This window comes from Protopterus annectens, chromosome 2.part1 (assembly GCF_019279795.1).
Source record: "Protopterus annectens isolate FY-2018-M chromosome 2.part1, PAN1.0, whole genome shotgun sequence".
NCBI classification, from domain to species: domain Eukaryota; kingdom Metazoa; phylum Chordata; order Ceratodontiformes; family Protopteridae; genus Protopterus; species Protopterus annectens.
The window spans coordinates 1,620,686,902-1,620,706,250 of record NC_056729.1 but is presented as its reverse complement, the minus strand read 5'-3'; the positions used below and the strand labels follow the sequence as shown (position 1 = coordinate 1,620,706,250).

Below are 19,349 nucleotides of genomic sequence, written 5' to 3'. Positions count from 1 at the left end.
CCTCTGGCACATCTGCTTTTATGCTTTCTTATTCTCCCTTGATTATGAAACTGCTTACCACTTATATTTCTACTTACTGTATTGAAAACACTCAAAATAATACCAGTTTCTATAAATCCTTTCACTATACTCCATATACGTACTGCATACATGAATTCTCAATACAACTTCTCTTTTACTGTGCATAATCGATTGTCTAATCAAACTAATTTGAATAAAATAAATAAAAATAAATAAAAACTGAGTACTAACTTATACTGTTCTTGTACCTCAAAGACTGCATATTTTAAATTGTAAACATGTTAATACTCTAATTATTGTACTATTTTATATTCTAGGCTTTCTGCATCGTGGAGCTTTTCTCCCCAGGCCTCAGCTGAAAGAGGGCAACAGCTTAGTTGGACTAACCCGGTCAGCAAAGGTCAAATAAATAAATAAAATACACAAATGTAGTGGCAAGTGCAGAGATCGTCTGGAACACCCTCATATTAACTAATATTTGACAAAGGAATGGTTACGAAGTCTTGTGAACTGAAACCATAAGCTGAAAGGCTAATATGACAACCCAGGATAGCGGACTATGTACATGTTGGTTTACAAAGTTTATTGAAAATGTGGGAGAAACAGACAAATACAGGTTTTGTAAAACAGAAGTGAAAACAGTCGCACATCTTATTGCTGGGGCCTGTATACTGAAAGGCACAATAATGTGGCAGGATGGTTTTTGCACTAGTGATTGTGCAAACACTACACTATAGATGTAGCTGAGAAGCACTGTAAACATGAACCACAAAGCATTACAGAGAATGACCGAGCTTATTTCACATGGCAGACAGAAGTGATTTGGACCCATGTATACCATGAAAATTAGGAAAGGTGAAGTTGGTGCATGTTTCTTTGCAAAAAAGTTTACCAAGTTACTCAGCTACAATACACAAAAATGCTCAGATGCTATGCTAGTCCTACACTTACTATAAGAAATGAATGTATAATACAGTATAATAGTTAGGTACAGTAAACAAGAAAACAAACAAAACCACAGTGACAGAGATTTGCCATATGACACCACACATACAACCTCAGGAAGCTTATATTAAATATTACACTGTACTACATTCAGGCACACAAAGTAAAAAAAAAAAACAAATAAGATCAGAGTAAACACCGAGCTAGCAGGGACAGGGCTGAAAAGCAAAAAAAGTGTCAGAGATTTCTCAAAAGATACCACAAGTAACCACAACAGGAGTATGTTCAGCCATGAACAGAAATTAGCCAGCTATGAGGCATATTTCACAGCTGCAGGTACAGGATTCCAGAGGAAGTGAGCAGTTCGTATAAGGAAAGATTTTATTTCTAGGTTTGATGCGTATTGTCAGAACACTAAGGTTTTAGAGACAAACTAAAGAGCATAATAGCTGTCAGAAGATCCTTTATGTCAGTCTGATGGATGTCACACCACTTGGACAGGCACTGAGGCAGTAGAAGGCTAATGATGTCCGTGACATACTTCTCTACGTTACATTTTATACAAGACATCATGGCATTCATTAATATCATTTCAGTCTGATATTAAAATCCACACCTGCCTATCTTAGGTAAGATCATATCATAGATAAAAAGTACCTCTCAAGATACTGGAAAATCACTGGAATTCCCTAAATGGCAAACTAGTCTTTACGTAAAGTTTTAACCACATACAAAACTATTTCCTTAAATTCCTAAGCATTCTAACAACAGTTTTACATGCCAGATGCACTTAACTGTAATATACTGTAATAAAGTTCAGGTTTGGTGAGCTAACTCAAACAGTATCCTGATCAACTTTGTAATAAATCTTATCTAACTCTCCATACAGCAAAATAACCACAGTCCAGCCATTTAACTTGACCAGATATGTTTCTTTCTCAACTCACCAGATGCTCTAGATCCCCCAAAAGGCTGTTGGGCCACAACAGCTCCTGTTGATTTGTCATTAATATAGAAATTCCCTGCAGCATTCCGCAGCAGCCGAGTTGCTTCATTGATCACACCCCTTGCAAAATAAGAAAAAATATATATACATGTTATCTATTTCAATGAATAAGTGCCTTCAGAAAAATATGCATATTAAAGTAACTAGAAAGAGTCTCTAGAGATTAAAATCAGTTACATTCCCACTAGCAAGAAAGCATTGCCAGCAGCATCAATCCTGCAAAGCATAATTTAAATAAAAAAATGACTTAAAATGCATTCTGTGATAATGCATAATCTCAGCAGCTTCTGCATAGTCACAATCTAAAATGCATGTGTATTTATATAAAAGCACAGCACTATACTAAATTATAGTAGTGTAATAATAAAACTTGAGTAGAACTCCTCACATGAATCCCTGCTGTGGAAATCTGAGCTAGAGCTGGAAAGAATGGGGGGACAGGGATGGATTCTGACCCCCTGCTTGCCCCCTGGAGCACAGTAACTAACCAACATTTTAAATATTTACCAGTCATTATCTGAGTCTGTATGCCATAGCATTATTCAAAACAGACAGAATAAAGTACCTACTTGTCCTGTGCAAACACTGCCCCTGTGAGGCCATACGGAGATGTAGCGTCAATTAAGTGCAATATTTCTTCGTATTTATTTCCTGGATACACGTACACTGTCAGGACAGGTCCAAATATTTCCTATGAAGAAAAATATTAATATTTACTGTCTGTTATTAATTTCCAATTTGTCTTACAAAAATTGAACTCTCAGGAGTATGTAGACTTCAGTTTGTATAAGTTTAACAATAGTTTCCTTGCCTCTCAAAATACAATAAACTGATTGGGGGGGGGGGGGGGTTGTAAGGATTTATACCTCTGACTAAGTTTAATATATTTTTCCCCAGAAAATGTTACACTCTTCTGTAAGGCAAATGGACTGCTTATCAACTGATTCTAGCATTTACTCTCTTATATGTAACCAATATGTGAAACATGGTAGCAGAAAACCTTGACTAACTGTACAATATTTTAATAACAATAATTATCAATGTTCTGCAAAATCAGGAAGTAGATGTGGTAGCACTGACAGAAATCGGACTAAAAACATGCAGTGTATAGTGAGATAAACTGAAAACAGGTAGTATTACTTTCTAAGAAAAATGACCATTTGCTAAAATAGCAGTAAGACTGTTTCGGCAGCACTTAGAAAGGACGGGGTACTTGTATTATCAAACATAATGTACACATTTGCAGTCGTTAACTTTTTATTTTAGCTCTTTCACATCTTCAAGCAGAAAATTTAACAGCAACAAGAAAATATGGAAATTCTAATGCATACTAAAATAAAATTTTATAAGGCCACATATAACTGGAAGTGCAACGACAGTTGTTCTGTTTGTCTTTCTCCAACTGCAGCCCTGAACAAGCAGAAATCACCTAGTAGAACACAAGTCATTTCAATAACATTTTCTTAATGTGAAGCTTGATGCAAAACAAAAACATCCGCTCATACATAAATTAAATACACATGCGATCACCATTCAATCTCTAACTGAATAACATGGCTCAAATATGATTAAAGGGAAGGCAAATTTTGATGTCAGAAAGGTCAACGGTATCTATTAAGTATATATATCCAAATGACTGTTGCACAGTGACTACAGCGGAAGTAGAAAGTCTGCACTTAAGTAGATTAGGAAGGCTGGATCTGTGTTAATGTTTTCCTCTAAATGTGTGGTAGCAGTGATACTATCTAAATTAGCAAGGCTGTACCTATATTAATATTTTGCTGTGAATTTGTTATAGTATGGATATTATCCAACTGGGACAGCTACAAGCCAGTAAAAAAAAAAATAGTGTCTAGCTAAGCTGACAATTTAATTTCACACCATTTTAAAGACATGTATATTTACACTTTAATTTCTGCTATTTTTAATCTATGCATTTTGCGAGTACTATGGTCTTCACACCACATAAGCTTTCAGGGCTGTCTTTTATAATGGAGGCTGGGATTGACAGATAAGCACTTTGTGGTTACACAGCAATAAATATCAAGCATTCCACATCACAATGCAGCCCACAGCTGTATACATACATATCTATATATATATATATATATATATATATATATATATATATATATATATATATATATAGAGAGAGAGAGAGAGAGCCTGTAGAGCACTGACACTTTCTCTTAGCTATAGAGGACATAGTAAGCTAGTGGTGCCATGTTATACTGACAAGCTGTGTCAGGCAAGAAAAGTGGAGGACTCACACTGACAAAGTGCAGGTAATCAGAGTGCTCATCACCACAGGAAAGTCAGGCAAGTGTTTTCAAGTGTTCTTAAAGCTATGTGTGGTCATACACACAACAAAGAGGCACACTGCTGCCCCATGCACAATGGCAGACAGGCAGACTAGCGAGGGCCAGCACAAAAGTGCCACCTCAGTTCACCATATAAATGGAGAGGAAAGGAGGAGAGAAAAAAAGCAGACAGGTAGCAACAGCAACTAGAGGTACAGAAACAAGAACAATCATAAGGAAAGATGCATGGGGTCAGGAAGGGAATTTTTTAGTGCCCATTTTTCTTTTTTAAGAAGAAGGGCATATGGGAAGGGTAACAAGGAATTAAGAAGAAGTAGGAAAAGTGACAGAGGCCCACAAATATACACATACATACACACACACACACACGCACACACACACATATATATATATATATATATATATATATATGGTCTACTTTTATTTGTCAGAATTACGTTTCTTTGGCAAACAAAAGTACGACCTGAATTACACGAAAGTGACTTTCATGAATTACGGTTCACCGAACCATGAATAGAAATAAAACAGAACACTATCATGGCAGTTTTGCAGGGGGGCAAGCCCCCCTGCACACCCCCATGTGGGGGGCTGCACCCTCCACAGCCTCGCCACTTTATATATACTAACTCCAAGATCACACTACATGCTACGAACATGCTACAGTGGGAATAAGGGAATATACCTGTTTCCCCACTGTAGTGTGATCTTGGAGTTAATTTATATAAAGTGGCGGGGGTGTGGGGGCACAGTCCTCCACAAGGGAGGTGCAGGGGGCTTGCCCTCCTGCAAAACTGCCATGACAGTATTCTGTTTTATTTTTAATCGCAGTTCGGTGAACCGTAATTCGCAAAAGTGCACTTTCATTGAAGTGCACTTTCTTGTAATTCAGGTCATACTTTTGTTTGTTCTGACAATGTCTGTTATGGCAGCAGTTCAGAGACACTTGTGTTTTATCTCATTTGCATACTAACTGAGCTATGTGGCTGGGTATAATGAAACTGCATTAAGATGAGCAGGTCATGAATGGGAACTCAGTGCAGAAGACATTGCACTATAATACAAGCATATGAAACAATACAAGACAATGGATAATGTACTACATTGCACTGACCAGTCATGGTGCATGGCAGCAATACGGACAGGTAGAGGGAACCATCGACTGGGTGAGGTAATATAACTCAAAGGCATACATGGATAATATCCAAAGCAGAAGGGCTTACAATAAGAACAAAGTACAAAGGCTTTACAGATTAATGTCCAGCTTGGAGAAAGAGGCTGATCATCACATTAAACACATACTCTGACTGACATATGTAATCCAGAGGTGTACACATCTAGTCATGAGTTCAAGGACATAACATGTTACTGTCCGGCTGACGGGGGTCTACAAAGTGGCCCATATGCACAGACTGCCAGATGTGCTACAGTGAAAACAATGCCTGAAGTATACAGGGCTTGCTCATGTGTAGAGAGGGAGATAAGAAGTACAGGATGTGCACACCTCTACTGTTTATCATCACTCCACTGCAAGATGATAGACGGTGATAAAGTGCCTGCTGCTGCTGTTAATACTACATAAGGTGGGAATAGTCACAGCAAAACAGCAAACAGTTATACAACCACCAACTGTAGGAAGGGGGCCAGTACTGAAACACAGGGGTCAACCAATGACAGTCAAGCCCCCATGCCTTTATTATAGTCTTCACTAAATTCTCATTCCTGACCTGCTCACCTTACTGTGTGCCCATGCACATGTGTACATATATATATATATATATATATATATATATATATATATACACACACACACTCACACACATCTTATCATGGGCGCAGGAGAATTGCAATGGTTGGACAAGGTCACTATCCAATAGCTGGAGATGTTACTGCATGTGCATACTGGGAAAAGGGAAAACTGGCAAGGTTATCAGGGACAGTTGTGGTAAGGAGTGAGGAAGAACATCAAACTATTGGTAGCCATAATAGGTCAGTAGTCCAAACATATTTCAGGGTCACCAATATGATACTGAATGCAAAGTCCAAGGCACAAAACATTGCCAGGGATAAGTCCACCACAGGAGCTGGACCACCAATGCAAAAGTAACTCACAGAGGTGGAAGAGTACCAGGTGAACCTGCCTGGGGAAGTTGAGTCAACCTGCATAGTTGAGGTTGACTTGGATGTGGGAGCAGGGTTGCTGGTCACTGTCTAATTGTCTACAGGAAATGTACCAGGTTAGCAACAGCATGTACGTTTCAAGGTGTATACTGTCCAGTCACATGGATGGCATCCATCATCCATAATGCATCTGATGTAAATGCACCCACTAGAGGAGGGAATGTGTGTTTAGGATCATCATCACCAATGACTCCGGGTATTTCCCTGACCTGGGTATCACACTTCGCATCAATCTGCAGTTGTGCAGTTCACTGATAAAGGCAAAGAAACAAGTGCACACATAATAGTAGAGATACTAAAAATGTTGCATGGCCTATGTGAAGTATGCAACTTCTGAAGGGATTGTGGGATGGCTCGCAGTGCATGCAGACTGACATGGCATATAGAAAACTGGAGGAAACACACTTGCCATGAGGCTTTTGGCCAATGCTGCCATTGTGCTGCTACAGACCTTACTGTCCATGGTCCTGCAAGGGTCCAAAAGCATGGTGGATGGTCACAGGTAAGGTTTGTGCAACACTGCTTTGCATACGGTGCTGCTGCAGTGAGTTCATCTGATGACTTTGCCCTCAACTCCTCCTCTGCTGCTGCAACAGGTATATCAGGCAGAACTACAATGTCCACAGGTTCAACACTACCATACTGTACAACATGGCACACACAATGAATAAATGACTGCAGGTTTCAAGTGAATACTGTAGTGCTTCACCAGATGAATCTGAGCAGCAGACACATTCTTTTAAGAGTCCAGACATTCTGTGTCTGTGAATGCAGTGTTATACTCCATTTCAGCCATCGTCTGGAAGTTTTGAATGGGGGACATTATCCATAGTTAAAAAAAATGGTAATGTGTGTTACTAACGTTTGAACGTTTTTGAGCTTGACTCTAGTTCCAGTGATCTCTTGTATTTTTATCATTTTTTTAAATTTGGGATTTTCACAGGTTTTATTGCTGTGTTGGCTGTTTTTACTGTGATACATTATCCATGTTTCCAAGGATATCCTGACCATCTTCAGCACACAACACGCAGCTGGCACTGTATGCACCTACTAACTAGACAAGCCAATGGGAAGTCACATCACATGAAACACTGGTAGAAATCAAATATGAACTGGATGTGGGAACTGTAGATACTGCCTGGATGGTGCACAGACACATTGTAAATAACACTCTTTGCACTACAAGCCACTGGCAGCTAATAGAGATGAATCCCTTCTGGTTGATATATCTGATGCCACATGGAGCAGGTGGGGCCTTGATAACAATGTGGGTACAATCAATGGTCTCCAGGACATCACAGTTGTAAAGTATTTGCACAATGGTATCTGCTCTGCTGCACATAGAAACAATATGTACCCCCCATATGATGCAGCATCACACTGAGGAACTGCTGTGGCATCCATGAGGCTTTTGTCTGTGAAACCTATAATGTGTCCCTTGTTGGATACTGAAACTTCCCTGCAGCAAAGATGGCCAATGCTACACAAAGCATGGTATCCCCTGAGATAGTGTTCCCATTCATCTCCCTTGATCCTACTTGTGGGCAGCATATGTCAACTAGCTCTCATATGATATCCACGTCTACACATTAGCTGCTGGCAATATTTTGGTTATGGAGGAGGTATCTTGTCAGCCTCTGGTCATCCTATATGCAATGCCTAGGGCAATAACATGCAACATCATAGGCAGTGATTTCAAGAGTGGTCACAAACACTTGCTACTCAGCTAAACCGGTTGCTATTCCTAACATGACAGTGTGAGTAAAGCTCCTGTACACCATGAATTCCTGGCTTTCAGACTAGATGAGCATGATGGCTCTTTGCAATAAATGTATACATCTCTGAATCAGTTTGCCAAATTTCTTGTCAACAAGACCACATTTGTTAATATGATGGCACTTATTTGCATACCATTAATACTGTGCTGATTCTTTGGTAACAGAGATGTGCTACTTGTGTCCCTGTGTACCCCCCCCCCCCCACCGCATGCCAGTGTTTATCATTTCATGTAACACTATGTGTTAATTTTTTTTGGAATACCACATTATATATTTATGCTTTGATTGCTTTTATTGTTGTCATTTAATGAAAACCAGTAGCTACACATTTGCTTTTAAACTGAATTTTTTTAAAAGTTGTATGCCAATTTCTAATGGCCATTCTGACCAAACCTGCCAAAATTAACATTTGTATACTGTAAATATATACAAGATGCAGTTGCTCAGCTTTATACCACACACACACACACACACACACACACACACACACGCATGCAAGCACACACGCACACAAACATGTGGATACACAGGTACACACACAAACTGTGTGAACTAACGGCAACAAAGGGAAGAAGAAAACAGTCTGAAATGTGTGTACATTTTTCTCCACAGATAAAGCGTGTTTAAGGCAACAAAATTTAAAATGGATATGGCAAGAGATATATGCTGACAAGTGCAGGATCAGCATGCCTGTGTCTGGTAATTCAGCACAGAGAACTATGGATATAAGCTTTTAATTAGCCTGATTTGTTAAAGTCATAGGTTTGATTCTATCAATATTTTGCCTGCCATGTGACTTTAAGCAGGTCACCTAACAAACAGTGTTTTTTGGTCATTTTTGAAAAGAGGCACTTCTGTAGAGTGGGTTTATCTGGGTAACAAATGCCAATGCCCAGTGATCAATCAGGTGTAGCTGGGAGATCCTTTCAGTGATAAAAATTCCTTTTTTAAGATAATTATATATGGTACTAATTCTGATATAACTACTACTCAGTATAGATATATTCCGTATATGTACTGCCTTCTTTTTTATATCTCCCCCTCCTCACAGTTAACCATCAGCTTCCAAAAGCTCTCCTCCTCAATCATCAGATCTACTGGACTGACCTTAGCCTACTTTGAATTCATCCTAACCCATATTTGGGGCTGTGAGGAGATCAAGGATGCTGGAGAAACAAACTGCTGCTGGACAGAGCACCTAACCTCCTTCCACCCTATGGCAGCCTTATGAGCTCAGCAACAGTTGCCTTCAGGAGATGTGTGCACTCTTCATGAAATGCATAACCTCTCAACCAAGTGTTAAGCCTCTTGCAGTGCGGAGCTCATTATTGCATGTTGCCTAGGCATCATCCATCCTCCAAGACAGGCATGCTGGTCATGTTGGTGTTTGCTGTTCACTCCCATCCTCTCCTGGTCTGGTCCCTCCAGCATCAATGCTGATTGTCAAACACAGGTCATCTGATGCTCAGTAAGGACTTTATTCTTTTATGTCATGGGATTACTACATTCCTTATCCTAAAAATAAGTCATACACCCACCCAGTGGAGGGAAAATGAATGCAATGCAACATGTCTGACTGCAGCTGTGAACTGAGTGAGCATTCAAACACAAAAAAGCCAGTATCTCAATTTTTATTAGATTATTAGTAAAACCTTGTGTAGTAAACTTTCTCCAAAGAGAAGTGACTTTGGAGTCCTATCTCACTCACTCACCCTCTCTCTATGTATGTGTGTGTATATATATATATATATATACACACACACACACACACACACACACACACACACACACACATTTGACATATACTGCAATTTTCTCAGACACTTGTGAGCGGAAATGCTTATTCCTAATAAGATCTTAGAACAAACTTTTTTTCATTTTAAAGCTGGGATTTTTTTTTTGCCAAGTAAAGAATGTACAGAGATAAATCACTCATTATGGCACAGTCAACATGGATTTGATTAATGTTTTGGCCAATGGAGGATCTGGTCAGGAAGTGAGAAATGATGAGACACAGCTTGCTCACCACTCTAATGGCAGAGATTCTGTGCACAGGCCTAGGTGTGGACTTCACACTAAAATCCCTTGGGGAGACTGTTGATTACTGGAGGTGTTACTGGTCAGGAAATCCATGTACTTCTCAAAATGAGAAAAACACCTACTACACATCACCCCTTAGGATGTATTAAAAATAAGCAAGGGAAACCAGTGGGGCCATGAGTGAACCCACTGATTCCCAGAAGCATAATGATAGCACCACTACCTGGGCTCACCCCAAAACGAGGAGATAATTTCCCATAAGTCTGTCTGCACTAGTGGAACAAACAGGCCATATGGGCAAGCAGAATGGAGGCTTGATATCATCAGGGAATTGTGAACAAACAAACAATGTTGTAGTTTTACAATTTTTTGATTTTAGCATTAGAAATATAGAAAAAAAGAGTTATTCCTGTGATTGCTGTTTTTGGGATTGTCAGCAGGTAACAGTGTATATCTAAGTGCTAACTCACAGTCCCCTATTACTAAAAGACTAGACATTTTTTTCCAGGAAGAGTTCTAGCTTTATACCTTGCCCTCCTATATCACCATCTTTATTATATACTACATTCAGAGTTCCTTACATAATCTTAGTTAACCTCAAAAATATATCTTGACCATAATTCAAAAATCAACACAATACATGATTTATACATGTTGCAAAAACTTTACAATAATTTCCCTTCTTCTACTTTTACCCAGAAATATCAGTGTCAGTGGCACAGAACGTAGCACACTTGCCTATTGAGTAGATTCTATTCTCACCCCAGTCCCCAGGTAGATCAATTACTGACATGGCAGTGCAGCAGAAGGGAGATGCTGCACTCCTGAGTGGGCCATCCTTTGGACGTAATATTACACTGAGGCCTCATTTGCTTCAGTTGGTGGTAGCTAAGTTAGATGTAAAAAATCCCATGGCACCTATCGAAAAGAGCAGGGGTTCTTTATTTGTAAACAAAATAACTCTTATTTACAAAATATTTACAGATTTACATATGTACAAATATATAATTATACAAAACTGTTTACACATATTCATAATTTCCTTTACAATCATGCAAAATTTTCATGCCTATTAGACCCTCATTCCTTTTTCCATAACCACCATCAGATTTTAGTTAATATTGTTGCAAAAATCCATTTACCATTAAACATAACTTCATTTATTCTTTTATTGAACATAACACATATAACATAAAATATTTTTATCTAATCTTTTAACATATTCTTTACTTCTGTTCTTATAATAGCTATATTTAATCATAACCATGTTTATTTTATCCACTTATTTTATATCTTCAAAAAAACTTCATTACATAGTTTTCCCCATAACTTTTTTAATCTTTTACATTTCAAAAACACATGTTCTGTAGTTTCTTCTTATTCTTGTCAATGTAAACATATTCTAGCACCTTTTTTAATATGGCATACTTCCTTTTACTGGTATTTATCTATTACCAGTCCCCAAAAATAATAATCTTGACATTCTACTATTTGATTAGACAATTTTTTTATTTTTTTTTTAGCTGTATTTTTTTTCATCTTTTTGATTTCCCCATGGTTTTATACAGTAATGTTTTATCATTGCATTCTTATACTATACTTTTCTGTCTTTTTCTATATCAATTTTTATTTTCCATAAAAAATATTTTTTCTTGGTAACATTTTATTTCTTCATTTACACACTTTTTCTCTTTTACTCTTTTTTTACCATACCCCAAAATGTATCATTTTACTACTAATCCCTCATCCTTTTCACTTATCCACTTTAACACTTTGTACAAATTTACTGAAGCAGAATATACCACTAGGTTAATTAACCCTAAACCTCCTTCTTCTTTATTTATATATAAAACTCCTCTTTTTAATTGGTTTAATCTATAAAAATGAAAACAATATCTGGAAAAATTCATTTTCAAATGTTGTTGGCAACATAAATACACTTGCTAAGTATGCTATTTTTCCCATCAGTACTGAATTTATCGAGTAAGCCTTTTTTCTAAATGATAATTTAAATGTTCTCCAGAAAAAAAATGTTTGCTTTACTTCTTCTGTTGTTTTTCCCATTGAAGTCTACTTACATTTTTATTCCCAAATGTTATACTTAACACAGAAATTTCATTCATTGTAAAATATATACCCTTGACCTTTACTACATCACATAAACCTTTACTTTTCTCTTTATTTAAAGCCATCCCTATCATGTCTAGAGACTCATTTATGTAAATTATTACTTTTATCCAAATTTTGTTTTTTGCAATTATTAGAATGCCATCTGTCTATGTTAACATATCTAGAATTCTTAACTCCTCAGGTGTTATATACCCCACCTCCTACATTTTCTAATTTATTTTGCATGCTAACACATTCAAAACTAATGAAAAGAGTCTACAACTTATTGGGCATCCCTGTCTTACACCACTCTTCATATATACCTCTTGGCTTAACCATGAATTTACAAATATTTTTACTTATTATTACTATATGCTGACATACATAATTTCTATATTGTCACTCATTAAATTCTTTCATTATTACTCATAAGATTTTATGTCTAGTTGTATCAAATGCCTTATTAAGATCTCCTATCATGATTTTCACTTCTTTTCTATTCATATCAACCACAACTTCTCTATCATAATATTTTCCATTTAACTTTCAAATTTCTCATGTACTATTTTCATAAAGATTCGTTAATCATCATTATTCAATAGTATTGGTCTCCATTTTTTAATTCTCTTCCATCTTCCTTTTTCCATATTCCACTATATAATTCTTTATACATAAAACCTTGATTTAACCATTCATTCAAAATCTTTAAAAATATTTTTTTGCCAACCAGATAAAATTTTACACATATCATACCCTATTCCATCTGGGCCTGTGGCTGAATCTATATTTATTTGTCCTAATACTTTATCTAGTTCATTTAATTTTTTTACTTTCCATTTTTTTCACTACCTTCTTTTTTCTTTAAATATTTTTGCACATATTGTAATACAGTATTCATAATTTTTCCTGAGTTCTTTCTATTTCTCCTTTTACATTTTTTTATTTCTCTCATTACACTACCATCTGTCATCCCCTACTAATCTTCTTAAATAACTCAAAGATTCTCTTTTTTTCTTGTAAAAATATATTTGCTTGGTTCTATCTGAAAAGCATGGAAAGGCTGAAATTCCACATTACCAAAGACGAAATGAAGAAGACGACATATCTGAAACTTCAGTTTCATGAATGACCAAAATGCCAAAGGATTTCACAGGGTAAATAACTAGGTGGCCAACAAGGGGAAATTGCCCTTTTCCCCAATGTAGTGCAATCCCAGAGTTGGTGTATTTAGTTGGGGAGGGGTGAAGCCCCATCACCTGGTTGTGTTTGAGTTAGTTCGGTATGTTTCTTTGTAAGATGGTAGCCAGTCAGATACTAACCCTGTGAAGTCCTTCAGCATTCTGGTTGTTCATGAAACTGAAGTTTTGGTGATGTTGTCTCATTCATTTCATCTTCTGTAATGTGGGATTTCGTTCTTTTGAAGTAGACCCATTTGCTTATATAACAATTCTTGTATTTTTCTTTATTTCTTTCGTGTAATTCTTTTTCGTGTCAAAGTGCTTTCTATTGTTATGTTCTAATTCTTCCAATGCATCATTGTGTTCTTTTATATTTTTCTTTCTCTACTTTTCTCACAGCATATTGCCACTGTAAAAAAAAACATTTTTATATTTTTTCCTTAAATATCAATCACCATTCAGACCAATTTTTATAAAACATTCTTACAGTAATATGATCTTTCCATAACTGAATTACTAATCTTTCTTTCTTCAGTCCATGCTTTCTCACTTATCCTTTTTATTCCTTTGCCTATTTTTGTATATAACTTGATTTTTATCTCTAGCCAGACTGCAAGATGATCAGAAAATCCTGTTTCAACTACCTCTGCTTCTCCTATAACTAAATCTTCTTTTTTACTCCAAAGTTTTTTATTGATTTTTCAGTAACAATCATTTAAACAACAAATTATGATAAAAATATGTACAGATTTTACAAAGGCCTCGGGTACTGTATGAAATGCTATAGTTATAAAGAAGGGTAAAATATTCATTAATTCATACTTCTTTCAAAGTGACTAATTTGATGGAGATAGATCTAAATTCAATGACTGAATAAGGGATAAAACTTTTGTCCAGGGGTTGTTAGTCCATTTTCTGGGATATATTCTTGCTTCTTTAACTTTTATTTCCATTGACGCTACTTCAACCAAGAGGGTCTTGAAATCTTGTACTGGAGGGTGACTTCCATCTTCTTGTAATACATTTTTTGGCTGCTGCTAGGATTGTCCAAAGAAGATACTTATTTTTGTTATTCAATACAATAGATTCATTTACATTCAGAAAAACGGTTTTGATCATATAAAGGAATCAGTAAAGATGGCTTGGAGAAAATTTTCAATATCATTCCAAAATTTCTTAATGTGTGAACAATCATAAAAGATATGAGACCAATCGGCCTTGCATTTTAAAGAGCATCTCCAACACGTCACCTGCTCCAAGGAGTTAAATTTAGCAGTCTCACTAGGCGTTTAAAAACCTTTATGCAAAAATTTCCAAGAGAAAACTTTCCACATTTGTAATAACTAAATCTTCTGATACTATAAAAAATAATCTATTTCAGTTTTATACATATCCCTTCTGTAAGTCCATGAATTTTTCTCTCAAAGTTTTAATTTGCCACCTTATAACTTCCAACATTTTTCTTATTTCATTTCTTTTTGCTCTTGCCTCTTAAATCACAGTTAAAGTCTCCTATCATTATAATATTCATATTTAGCACTGCAAAGTCTAAAATCTGATGAAATAAGCTTTCCCCTTTTTTACAGTTAGATTAAGCATATAATGTACTTATATATATACTTGATCTTTCCATTTTTAATCTACAATTTTTTGCAAAAGTTACATCTAATATCTTTACTGTACTTCTACAAAATACAGCTATTCCACAACATCTCTCATACCCCAAACTCCAAATTATCTTTCCTCCCCATATTTTCTCTGTTTGTAATCTTTCATTTGTTAAAAATCTTGTGTCTTCTAATATAATTACATCAACATCACGTGTATTACACGACTGCAAAATTCCTGTTCTTCTCACTATATTCTTAATACTATGCACATTTACAGGAAGCGCTCTAAAATTTTCATTTTCCCTTTTCCTTTAATTCATGGTTTTCCAAGTTCATAGCTAATTACTAGGCTAGCCTTCTTAACATGCCATTGTAAGTCTAACCAATTTCCTTTCCAAATGTCTTGTGTTTGTGAGTTAAACACCTTAACCATTATACCAAGCCCCAATCTTTATCTGTATATATTCTTTTTCATCTATTTCATTTTTCTTTTGTATGTATCCCTTTAAATGTTTCTTTTTCTGTCTTTTACCAATAGAATTATTTTTCCCTTTTACTACCTCCAAGTTTATGTCTTCTTCGTCACTTATTTCAGAATCTTCTTCTATATCCTCTTTATTTTTCTTCATTTAATTTTTCTATTTCTACTACTTCTAAAATGTCTTGTCTTTGTTCACTTTATTCTCTTATTCCTTACTGTTACATTCATGTTTGCAATCCAGATACATGTCCAATTTTATTACATTTATATATTTCAGTTCACATTTTTTGCATGATGTCCCATTGTCCCACATATATAACATTTTCTTTTGTCACAGTTACTTATTAGACATCCTTCTTTTCCACAAAAAAAAAAAAAAAACATGTTTTGTGTTGTCCCCAGTATTTTACAACACCCATATTCCCCTACACATTTATCATGCTTGGTATATGTATAATTTTTTCCCTTTCTATTTTTAGCACAATATTACAATCATAGGCACCAGTCCAGAAACCCTTTTGTCATAAACTTTTGCAATGTCCATTACTTCTTTACATATAGCTTTCAAATGTCCTTTCAAAGTGTCTCTTTCTACCTCTGTTCAAAACTGTACATGAATCTTCTTTTTTGTTTCCCTGTTAAAAGCTGTTATCTGATAAAGACTCCATAAGTTAGTCTTTTTTTCATATTCTCCAGAAAAATTTTCCATTGAAAAAACGGTCTCAAATATAATGTCGCTAAATGTCTCTTTGTTAATAAGAATAAATGCTCTTACCTAATGTGCTTTTACACCCAAAAGAGCTATTAAATTGTCCCACACTTCATACCTGTTCATTTCTTTGTCTTCTTTACTTTAAATCCTTACCACATACTTCAGTTTTTCACTTTCTTCTGCCTTTTTTCTCGTCCACTTTTGCCTTCGACTACTTTCTCTGCATATATTTTCTTTTCCATCTCACCATTATTCTTCAGGATCGTCTTTGCATCCTCCTTTTTTATTTTCTCTACAATGCCCCCTCTGAAATATTGCCTTAATTTTCTGGCTGAATCTGTACCACCATTTCTTTAAGTAAATCATCATGCAGCCCTCCAGACTGGAGGGTTGTATACAGCCATAATTTGCTGACTCATCTCCATCAAACAGGTTTCTGTGAAACATTTCCTCAGAAGCCTGCACACATTCTCCATCTTAATATTTACTTTCTCCTACATTTCTTTCATTATTCCATCATCTCCTTATCTCTCCATTAGCCTCCCTTTTTCTTCAGGCCACATCTGCTCCTGGAACAGAAACAGGAGATGCGCCTCCAAAATGGTTCCCACTCACAATAATGATGAGTATGGGAAGTTCCCTGATGCCCTGGCCAAATTTCCAATAGTAGTATAAATGCCAGCATGGGTCTCCCATGAAAAGAACTCACTAACCTACTGGGACTAATCTGTTTCAACAAGGGATAGATAGACAGATAGATATCCATACTAATCCAAGAGTCTATAGTCTCCACCATGCAAAAACATTACTTATTCTCCTACTCAAAAACTCCTGTACACCAAAATTGTTGCAAATAGGGAACCTCAGTTGTGGATGTATCCATAATAAGGTGGTTCATGTTCAACTGTGGTTGTCTAAGTACTAATTGAAATGTTTCTTAAACTTTGAACAACTGAACTACTTACCTACTTACCTAATTTCCTAAATACAGCAAAATATACATTGATAGACTGGAACCCACAATGATGTCAGCTGCATGAGCTTAAACTCTACCACAGAATATGACATCACTGACACCTCATTTAAGATGATGTATCTTCACCCAGTTGGCTTACTGTTGACCTCTGCTTAACAAGTAACAGCTGTAAATATATCTACAGTATAACCCCATCTTCCAAACAAACTTTACAATACTTATGTAACAGCTTTTATGTAACACCCACAAAAAGAAGTAGTTCCTTACTTTAGGTGACCTTAACAACAACCTCTAGTCAGAAGAGACATGACCTGACAGGGCTTTCTCGATGACCACAGACTCTACCAACTAATCTGATACAGGCCTAATTCAACCACTGATACTACCCTCCAAAGTCTACTAATTACTAACTAACCATCACAAATAAAGTGTTCAATTGCCCACTTGCCCATTCTCCAGATTTAAATGACCAGTGTGTAATATCGATCATACATTCATTAAAAAAAATCTAAGCCTTCCCCATTCCATAACATATCCATACAAATATCACAGCCAGTTCATAAAATGTAAGACAATAAATAAAATAAACTTGTCAAGAAGATGCACATACTAGCAGATGCAGGTGCAAGTGATTTATGTTTATTTTCTACTTTCAGCAGAAGCATGACAACACATTTCTCACAAGCACATAACTTCCTCATGTCCAGTCTCTCAAATTCCAAGTGCATTGTGGGTAAGGAGCCTGTCTTTTAGGCTGGATAAACACAAAATGTCTACTGATAATTTCACAGGACATCATGATGATCTGGTATCAACACATCCACCCTTCTCTGAGGGGAAAATTTCATTCTCTTAAAAACACAAGCATCTTGGAAAGCACAGTGGTGCAGCAGTAGCACTGTTGCCTTACAGCAAGAGGTTCTCCAGTTCGATTCTCGGCTGGGGTGCCTTCTGTGCAGAATCTGCATGTCCTCCCTACATCTGTGTGGGTTTCCTCTGGGTGCTCTGGTTTCCTCCCACATTACAAAGACATGCATCTGGAGTGTCTCTCCCTGGGCCTTCACTAAAAATTGGCTTCATTCCAAGTCAGACTTTCCCAGTAAATAAATGTTAAATAAATAAAATTATACATTTTGCACCATGTTAAAAATCATCAGTATACAAATTTTTTTTATGAACAAATGTAATTTGACTTTAGCAAGCATGCACATTTGAAAAAAACACATTTGTTACTTCTGTTCCATGTATAAATAAATAAAAAATCTGACTCAGTCTTTTAAATATGTCATTACTATAGCACTTTTGCAGATTTATGATATGATGAAGTGTACTCAGACATCAACAAAATACTTCTGACTTTAGAGTCCCTGACAAATTTTAAAAACACAGTCATTTGTCAACGTAACTGCCTCTGGAATGGTTATTAGTCCTGGTACCTCACTGGAAGCCTTGCCTCATGTCTAGATAGGATGGGACAATGCAAAAGTAAATTGGCTAGACTGAATATGAGAGTTTTGCCTCTCTACACAATTGTGTCATATTTGAAATGTCTTGGTCTAGTTCAGATGATTATTAGAAAACTTTTATTGTACATTATTACTAGTATAATCATTTATCAAAGGATCTTGTTTGTGTTTGCATACAAAGTGATTAGTCCCATGGATCAGTTCCATCATTTGGACTCAGAATCATTCTGCTCATTTTTTTTTTTTTTTTGCAGAGAGTGGCATTGTCTGGTAGGGACCTCAATTTTCTTTGCCTGGATATCTGATCTCTCAGTTCAGGCAGCTGTCTCTCCAGTTAGAGCATCTCATGTTGAGCCTGGAAGTATTTCCTGTTTCTCCTTGCTATATATTCATTATTTCTTTGCATCACATAGTACCTTAGTTTGGCCAGGTTTTCCATTTGCCCCCCCCTCCAAGTTGAGGTGAACCGACTAGCCTGGTCCTAAAGCAGATAAGAGTACGGGTAGAATACATTTTGTCACAGAAGTA

At 36.3% G+C, this 19,349-nt stretch overlaps 1 protein-coding gene across 2 annotated transcripts in view; it reads right to left on the bottom strand.

The window, feature by feature from the left end:
• The window catches only part of ALDH4A1 (aldehyde dehydrogenase 4 family member A1), a 677,659-nt gene that overhangs the window by 35,681 nt on the left and 622,629 nt on the right, over nt 1-19,349 (bottom strand). For both annotated transcript variants that reach the window (XM_044063053.1, XM_044063052.1), the window contains exons 13-14: nt 2,542-2,663; nt 1,914-2,032 (exon numbers count right to left, since the gene is read on the bottom strand). In XM_044063053.1, coding sequence (XP_043918988.1) covers nt 1,914-2,032; nt 2,542-2,663 — 241 coding nt within the window. The remainder of the gene's footprint in view (nt 1-1,913; nt 2,033-2,541; nt 2,664-19,349) is intronic.